Source organism: Trichechus manatus, unplaced genomic scaffold (genome assembly GCF_000243295.1).
Source record: "Trichechus manatus latirostris isolate Lorelei unplaced genomic scaffold, TriManLat1.0 scaffold00046, whole genome shotgun sequence".
In the NCBI taxonomy this organism is placed as follows: domain Eukaryota; kingdom Metazoa; phylum Chordata; class Mammalia; order Sirenia; family Trichechidae; genus Trichechus; species Trichechus manatus.
This window is the reverse complement of record NW_004443982.1, coordinates 253953-262832: the sequence shown is the minus strand read 5'-3', so window position 1 is coordinate 262832 and position 8880 is coordinate 253953. Positions and strand designations below refer to the sequence as shown.

The 8880-nt window shown below is 50.1% G+C and overlaps 1 protein-coding gene across 2 annotated transcripts; it reads left to right on the top strand.

The window, feature by feature from the left end:
* The first annotated feature begins 724 nt into the window (after positions 1-724).
* Positions 725-7864, top strand: MAGED1 (MAGE family member D1). Of its 2 annotated transcripts, none has more exons than XM_023731846.1 (13): positions 725-825; positions 1327-1400; positions 2099-2266; positions 2564-2821; positions 3437-4105; positions 4230-4293; positions 4519-4598; positions 4768-4859; positions 5090-5169; positions 5263-5305; positions 5599-5661; positions 6274-6388; positions 6712-7864. In XM_023731846.1, exons 2-13 carry the CDS (start codon positions 1356-1358, stop codon positions 7087-7089), a joined length of 2055 nt encoding a protein of 684 aa, XP_023587614.1. In that variant the 5' UTR covers positions 725-825; positions 1327-1355; the 3' UTR covers positions 7090-7864. The 2 variants fall into 2 exon arrangements, with proteins under 2 accessions (XP_023587614.1, XP_004376878.1); XM_004376821.2 differs by having other exon boundaries at positions 2099-2821; positions 6712-7097; positions 7284-7489.
* Positions 7865-8880: the final 1016 nt, after the last annotated feature.

Genomic DNA, 8880 nt, shown 5'->3' with positions numbered 1-8880 from the left:
CGCCCCCCCACCCCCACCCCCACCCCAGAATCCAGCTGGGGCTGCACACACACACACACACAAAAAATCCAGCTGGGACTGCACAAATGGCAGAGAAGAAGCTAATGCTCTGTATTAGTCTGGGAGCTGGTAAGGAAACCATGTAGAGTCACGTGGCAGGCAGACTTAACTGCTACCCCCAGTAGTGTAACGTCTCTGGCCATTCCTTTTTCTGGCTCCCAAAGTAGTTGAGGTCAGCAGGGTTCTAGCACTTGTTGCAATTAGAGACCCCACCCACACAAAGACCTCCTTAATAGCGACCTAAGGATTGCTGGGCAAGGGGGTGGAGATTCCTGCCGACCTGAGAGGGGGGGCCTTGAAAGGGGAGGGACAGAACAGAGACGCATTGCGGAAAAGGTAGGGGGCTGGTGTGTGGGGCAAGGGGTGGGGCCAAGAAGCACTGCGCATCTGCTGGGGGAGGGGATGTAGAGGAAGGGGAGGGACCGTTGTATACTGTCGATCTGGTTGGTGGTGGAGTGGTGTGTTGGCAAAGGGGCGGGACTGCCTTCCAGTGCACATGCGCATCTTGATTTTCAGCATGAAGCTTTTGTTGGAAAAGCGGGCGGGACTCTAGTTGGTCGTTCAGAGTTTGCGCATGCGCACAAAGATCTGAGGCGGTGGGTGGTATATTAAGCGAAGAGGCGGGGTCGCCCAAGCTGCCGCGCTGGCATTTTCTCCTGGACAAGGAGAGGGTGCGGCTGCTGAGAGCCGAGCACTGCAATCCAGATCCTCTGAGTCGTGAAGAAGGGAGACAACGAGGGGGTTGGGGTTGGGGCCTGAGGCAAGGTGAGAATTAGCCCCCAGACAGGGCATCTGCCCCCTGGTGCGGGCCCCCCATTTTTTATCCCCTTATCCTGGATTCTGAACCCTCTTCCACTCCTGAAACCTCGATTCACATTCCCCACCCCATCTGCCCTGACTCAGAAGCCCTGTTCGCTGTCTGAAACCCTGTCCAGTCCCTCTCATCGCTCGAAATCTCCACAGATTTCTCGACCTCGATCTCTACTGTAATACGATTCCCTCTAATTCGAAACCTCCATTCACCTTCCCAAATCCCGATGCGAACCCGAATTCAAAACTCTCATCTGCACCAGAATCCCTTCAGTAGTTTCTCGGTATTTCCATCTGGACACTCAGTTCACTTTTCCCGCCCGGATCTGGCCCATTCCCCTCATATTCGGCACTTCCTCTGCCCCCACAATCAAACCACAGACCCTTTCCCTCAATTCAGACCTTCCTATTGCCCTCTCCAGTATAACCCCCAGCTCCTCCCCCACACCCCCCCAGGCTCCACTCTTGCCAGAGGGACTGGAGCCATGGCTCAGAAAATGGACTGTGGTGCAGGCCTCCTCGGCTTCCAGGTGAGATCTCAGCTCCTTAACCCACCATTTCCCCAGCCGCCAGTTCTCCCTGGGCCCCTTTGGCCACCCAAACACCTGCATCTGATTTTGCCCCCTTCGTGCCTAGACTCTGTCGACTTTCCAATTTTCATCGGTTAGTGGAGGGGGGAGGGGCGTCCCTTTTCAGCCATCAGTCCCTGCTCAGAGATAGGGGAGACCCTGTTAGTAGTCAGGGCAGTCTGCCCAGAGAATGCGAGTTTGGTAGGGAAACATTTTTTTCCATAGTCCTGATGCTTGTAGAGCAGTCTGCCTCCCTCTCTCCCAAGACCCCCTCCGCCTCCACCGCCCCTGTCTCCTGCATTCCCCACTCCCTGCGACCCCCCTTATTCACCTCAACTCACTCCATCTCGTGCCCTGAGCTACTCCTAATGCAGGCTGCACCCGCTAGGTTCTGACCCCACTTCTCATTCGCACCCCGCTCAAGCTGCTTCATTCCGCCCCCATCCCTCGTTCAGCCCCTGCCCTACTCCGCCCCTACCATGTTTTGTTCTGGTTCTGCCTCCCTTTGCTCCTTTCAGGCTCCTTAGGTCTCTACCTCAGCTCTCCTCCTTTTGCACCAGCTGGCCTCCTGCACCTCCCCTGTGCTGCTCCTCCCACCCTCCCCCTCCTGCTTGTTCAGAGGCCCAGAGATTTAATTCCCCACCCCCCCGAATTTACAGACTGAAGCCTCTGTGGAAGACAGCGCCTTGCTTATGCAGACCCTTATGGAGGCGATCCAGATCTCGGAGGCTCCACCTACCAACCAGGCCACAGCAGCTGTCAGCGGGCTGAATGCAAGCCCCCAGAGTTCACAACCTCCGACTGCCAAAGAGATGGCTGACATTCAGGTTGTAGCAGCTGCCACTAGGCCTAAAACAGCCCTTAAGGCTCAGAATGCCACCACAAAAGGCCCAAATGGTGCCTATGATTTCTCTCAGGCTCTTAATGCCAAGGAGATGCCCAACACCCAGCCTAAGGCAACCTTTAAGCCCCAGAATACCACCACAAAGGGCCCAAATGCTGCCTATGATTTTTCCCAGGCAGCAACCACCAGTGAGTTAGCTACCAACAAATCTGAGATGGTTTTTAAGGCCCAGAATGCCACTACTACAGTGGGTCCAAATGCCACCTACAATTTCTCTCAGTCTCCCAATGCCAGTGAGATGACCACCTCCCGATCTCAGACAGTCTTCAAGGATTGGAATGATACCACCAAGGACCCAACAGCTGATACCCAGACCCAGAATGTTAACCAGGCCAAGATGGCTACTTCCCAAGCTTCAATAGAGACCGACCCAGGTATCTCTGAACCTGAGGGTGCAGCTGCACAGGCATCAGCAGATGGTTCCCAGGCTCAGAATCTGGAGTCCCGGACTATAATTCGGGGCAAGAGGACCCGCAAGGTGAGATCCCTGCTAGCTCCACTTTACTTTGGGCTCTCTCCTTTCTTCTTTGTGATTGTTCGTTTGTTATAAACAAAAAATATAATTGCCTGTAATCTGTTAGACTGTAGGGGACGTTGAGATAAATGTGATAGTTCCTATCCTCAGAGTGTCCACAGACTTATGAGATAAGACACAGACACATAATACTTATAACCTGGATATAATTTCATTTATATTTTGATAGTAGCTAACATGTGTTAGGCCTAGAACTAGCCACATTTATACAAATTATCTTATTAAATCTTGAAGGTAACTCTTATCAGCTAGGGATTATAGTCCCAGTTTTACAGAGAAGGAAGCTGAGTCCGAGAAAGGTGATATGACTTGTCCAGGATGGTACAAGCAGAGCCAGTGGTGGACATAGGAAGAGGAGAAGCCTCAGGCCCCACCCTTGGGTTGTTCCTGGCCTGGTTCGGAGATAAACTCCTGCCTGGAAGACAGTGAAAGCAAGCCTGGGGCTAGTAGGTCAGGCTGTCACTACAGGTGAGGGTTTAGGGGGCTTTCCCAGAAGTGATCGGGTGAGGACACAGAACCATCTGGTGACCTTGACCTTCTTTCTCTCTGATGATGCAGATTAATAACTTGAATGTGGAAGAAAACAGCAATGGGGATCAGAGGCGGGCCCCACTGACTTCAGGTACCTGGAGGTCTGCACCAGTTCCAGTGACCACTCAGAACCCACCTGGTGCACCGCCCAGCATGCTCTGGCAGACCCCATTGGCTTGGCAGAACCCATCAGGCTGGCAGAACCAGACGGCCAGGCAGACCCCACCGGCACGTCAGAGCCCACCAGCTAGGCAGACTCCACCAACCTGGCAGAACCCAGTTGCTTGGCAGAACCCAGTGATCTGGCCGAACCCAGTGATCTGGCAGAACCCGGTGATCTGGCCTAACCCCATTGTTTGGCCTGGCCCAGTTGTCTGGCCAAACCCACTGGCCTGGCAGAATCCACCTGGATGGCAGACCTCACCTGGATGGCAAACCCCACCAGGCTGGCAGGGATCTCCAGACTGGCAAGGCCCTCCAGACTGGCCACTGCCGCCCGACTGGCCACTGCCGCCTGATTGGCCACTTCCCACTGACTGGCCACTCCCACATGACTGGATCCCTACTGACTGGCCAGTTCCACCTGACTGGCAAAATCTTCGACCTTCGCCAAACCTGCGCCCCTCCCCCATCTCACGTGCCTCACAGAACCCGGGTGCCTCGCAGCCCCGAGATGTGGCCCTTCTTCAGGAAAGAGTAAGAGCTATAACTCTCCAGTCACTTTTCCCCTCTAGTTCTTTTCTTTGCTGTTTTCTCATCTATCATCGAAGTTTTCTGCAAAAAATCTCATAACGATAATGATTTCTTTCTCCCTTCCTAGGCAAATAAGTTGGTTAAGTACCTTATGCTTAAAGACTACACAAAGGTGCCCATCAAGCGTTCAGGTAGGCATCAGTGTCCCCTCCCTGAGCTCTGCCCTCTCCCTCATCCCATGTTCTGGACATCCCTTTGCTTATATGTTCCATTCATATTTATTCCCTCCTTCCATGGCTGGTTCTTCCCTTTCTAAAGTTGAGAATCCCGGCTGTGCTACCCTCAGCAAGGCTGGCAAAGGGGCTGCAGCTATGTGATCCCTGCTTAGCCGAGATGCTCCCTCCTCTCTCCTACAGAAATGCTGAGGGATATCATCCGTGAATACACTGATGTTTATCCAGAAATCATTGAACGTGCGTGCTTTGTCTTGGAGAAGGTGAGAAAGCAGCCCTGAGGGACAAGAATGATGGCAAAAGTCTTGATTTCAAAGATTCATGGGGTTCCATCTGGGAGTTTAGGGCAAGTCTCACAGGGAGGTGAGTGACTGCCTATGGGTAGCTTATGCTAGATTTTTAATTTCATTGTCTTTTTTCTCCCTCCTGTAGAAATTTGGGATCCAGCTGAAGGAAATTGACAAGGAAGAACACCTGTATATTCTTATCAGTACCCCGGAGTCCCTGGCTGGCATACTGGGAACGTAAGATGGGAAAAAGGAGGTGGAACATTGCCTTTCTCAGTGGTGCTTTTTTTCTGGGAGTTTCAAGTAGGTCAAGGTCCAAGGTTCAGGGTCATATAATAAGTCATGTGCAGAGCCAGGGTATAATTCTCCCCTTGCCAAGGAATATTAGAGAGCCTAGATGGGTGAGCTGGCTGGGGTCTCTCATGCAAATGGCTGCTGAAAATATGCTCTTTTTTTTATTGTTTTAGGACCAAAGACACACCCAAGCTGGGTCTCCTCTTGGTAATTCTGGGTGTTATCTTCATGAATGGCAACCGTGCCAGCGAGGGTGAGTGACTGGACCTGCAGCTGGGGGTTGGCCACGGCCTGATTTCCATGTGCTCATTTTCTGTCCCTTGTCTCCCCTTGCCTCCCATTGCAGCTGTCCTCTGGGAGGCACTACGCAAAATGGGACTGCGTCCTGGGTATGACTGGGCACTATTAGCTCTTGCCTCTTTGTATCATCCTTTGGCAGCAGAGGATGGTCCCAGGATTGCATCAACCTGGTGGTCTGGTGGTGGGGGGTGAGGAGGTACAGATACCAGAGGTCTGACCTGGGTGGATGGGGAGACAGTCCTGAATTTTCTGCATCTTCTCTCTTTTCTGACCTCTGTGCTGAAAAGCTCTTCCATGCTTGGAAATGACTCTGCTCACATTTGGACACTGTCGTAGTCTCTGATTATAGGTTTCTTTTTTTTTTTTTTTTTTAAACTATCAGGGTCAGACATCCCCTCCTTGGAGATCTCAGGAAGCTTCTCACTTATGAATTTGTAAAGCAGAAGTAAGTGATGTTTAAAAGGTTTTGTCTGGTCCTCATGAGCTCTGTGTGCTAGTCTGCTCCAGAAAGTCCATTCAAGCTTGTTACACTAACTCACCATGCACATATATACTCAGAAACATATGTACTCAGGAGTATTTATTGAAATGAAATGTACTGAAATTCCTATGGTTGAGTTTTTCTACAGTATAGTTGTCTTAGAGGTGAAGTCTGTCCAGCATCCTCAGGGTAGACCCTCCCAAGGCTGGGCCAAGCCAAGACTTTTGCAGTGCAGTGTGATTTGTGATGAGCCTGTCTGTGGCACACTGACAAGATTATAAGAACCACATGCTGGGGCTGTGACTGGGGTGAGATTAAGTGTTGTCCTTTTTATGACCCAGCACCCTACACAAGCCTTCCCTGCAGCCCTAAATGACTGCTTAGTGTAGAAGCAATGGCACCATAATTTGAAGGTCTGGTTATTAGAGGGTAGATATCCTGATTGAGTTTAGGAGTGAGTCTGGAGGGGGAGTTGCTACCTGAAATCTGGGGTTTCTGAATATAAGGTTATTATGCAATGGTGGACTATAGTTCTGCCTGGATAGACACAAAGACTTTTTTTTTTCTCTTTCTAAGGTACCTGGACTACAGACGAGTGCCCGACAGCAATCCCCCTGAGTATGAGTTCCTCTGGGGTCTTCGTTCCTACCATGAAACTAGCAAGATGAAAGTGCTGAGATTCATTGCAGAGGTAATGGAGAAATTGATCCATGGTTGACATTGACTGGGAAAGGCCCAGAGCAGGGATGAGATCCTAGATATGACACATTGCATTTGCCTCATTACTGGTGTTATGTGTTGCTGTTATTATGTAAACAACAGCACAACGTATGGTGGTTAATATGTAGTAGGTGCTTAATATATGTTAACTAATATATTATTGGAGCCCTGGTGGTGCAGGGGTTAAGAGCTACATCTGCTAACCAAAAGGTCAGCAGTTTGAATCCACCTACTGCTCCGTGGAAACCCTATGGGACATTCGGGTTTTGTTTTGTTTTCTGTTCTTCATCTCAGGTTCAAAAGAGAGACCCTCGCGACTGGACTGCACAGTTCATGGAGGCCGCAGATGAAGCCTTGGATGCTCTGGATGCTGCTGCGGCTGAGGCTGAAACCCGGGCTGAGGCGAGAACCCGCATGGGGATTGGAGATGAAGCCGTGTCTGGGCCCTGGAGCTGGGATGATATTGAGTTTGAGCTGCTGACCTGGGATGAGGAAGGAGATTTTGGAGATCCCTGGTCCAGAATTCCATTTACTTTCTGGGCCAGATACCACCAGAATGCCCGCTCCAGATTTCCCCAAACCTTCGCCGGCCCCATTATTGGCCCTGGTGGTGCAGCCAGTGCCAACTTCGCTGCCAACTTTGGTGCCATTGGTTTCTTCTGGGTTGAGTGAGATGTTAGGTAGGTACATCACTTTGGATTGGGCAGTTAGTGTCCTTGGGGGATGTATTTATGTGCATGAGCTGGGAGTCATACAAAACCCATGGTGGGGAAATGAGGGAAGTAGAGGGAAGCACTATTTGGTATTTATATTCCTTACTATTTGACAGGTATTATTGATCTTTTTACTTTTTCTTATGTTCACAGATATTGCTAATCAGTTGCAATAGTCTTTCCCCTGAGTGAGGCTGAAGCCTCAGATTCCTTCTAAACACAGCTATCTAGAGAGCCACACCCTGTTGACTGAAAGTGGCATGCAAGAGAAAATATTTGCTGTTCCTTGTCTATTGCTTTTTTTTTCCTGTGTGCTGTCAAGTTTTCGTATCAGCAATAAACATTGAAATTGCAAAGTGGGTTAGATGTGCTCCCTTTTATTCTATGTTCAGGGAGAGGGCAACTTGCTTAACTGGGAGAGACAGGACAGGGCCTTGGTCTAGCCTAAAGGCAAGATCAGCTTCCAACCAGCGGAAATGTTAATGGATTGAGAAACAAAGGAGGGGTCAAAGAACATATGTGTCAGTGAGGTAAAAGAACTAGTATAATTTATTCAATAAATATCACTCAAATACCTAATATGTAATAGATATGCTGCTAGGTGCTCTGGAGTGACATTGAGAGAGGTAGAATAATTGAGAGGTAGACATTGAGAGGGAGGGTGTAGGTGGTCAGAAAATTGTATTTAACAAGACAAAAGGTAGAAATCCAGGTGACAACACGGACCATGTTGGGTGGTTGAAGGGTAGAGAAGATGATGGTCCCTGGAGATGAGAGATCAATGGTCTGGGAGGCCAAGGTGTTAGTTGGATCATCCATGTGGAAAGTGAAATAACTCCAGGATAGTGGCAGGCCCTCACAATCCCCCCACCTCCACCAGACCAGGGCCGTATCACAGAGACAGGGTCTTATGGACAATGAAGGAGGCCTCACAATGATTTCTCCCCTCTTGCAAGGAGACAGAGGAGCCTTTGTTGCCTTAGGTAGAGCTTAGGTGGCCTTTTGGCCGTGACTAACCAGGGACCAGGTTTAAGCTGCTGAAGTCTTTGATGGAAATGGCCCTCTCCCTGAAGATGAAATAAGACCTAATTCTTCCTCAGATCTAGGTAGGCATGTGGGCGAGGGCAAAGGTAGGAACTCTTTGTGATAGAATAAAAAAGAGCAAAGGTCCTGGGAAGGGCTCAGTAGTGGACAGGGACAGTGTCCAGAACTTCCTTGGGTTCCCTGGTGGTGTCCACTTTCTGCAAAAAGAGCCCAGGATTAATGTGAAGGGGATAGAAATGCAGGGCCCCAGCCCCTCTGCTGCCTCTTATCCTCACTGCTATGTTCTGTTCCTTCAGCCAGACCCTGCCTTCAGATGGGCCTGGGGAGAATATCAGCCTGAGGCCTTTTTTGGCTGGGGAGTCCCTGGATGGAGAAATGATTTAAGCACTCAACTACTAGCCAGAAGGTTGATAGTTCTAACCCACTCAGAGGCACCTCGGAAGACAGGCCTGGTGATTGGCTTCTGAAAGGTCACAGCCTTGAAAACACTATGGAGCAGTTCTACTCTGTACATATTGGGTCACCATGAGTCAGAATCGACTTGAGGGCAACTAACAAGAGTTCTAGGCCTGCATCTCTATGGTGCCTCAGGTCTAGGCTGCTATTCCTGCATTTCTGTAGGTTAGTCTACCTGTTAGTACAAAACTCCCAGGATCTGTGGAGTTTGGGGGGCTTTCCTGTGGAGGAGGGACTTTTACTGTGTGCT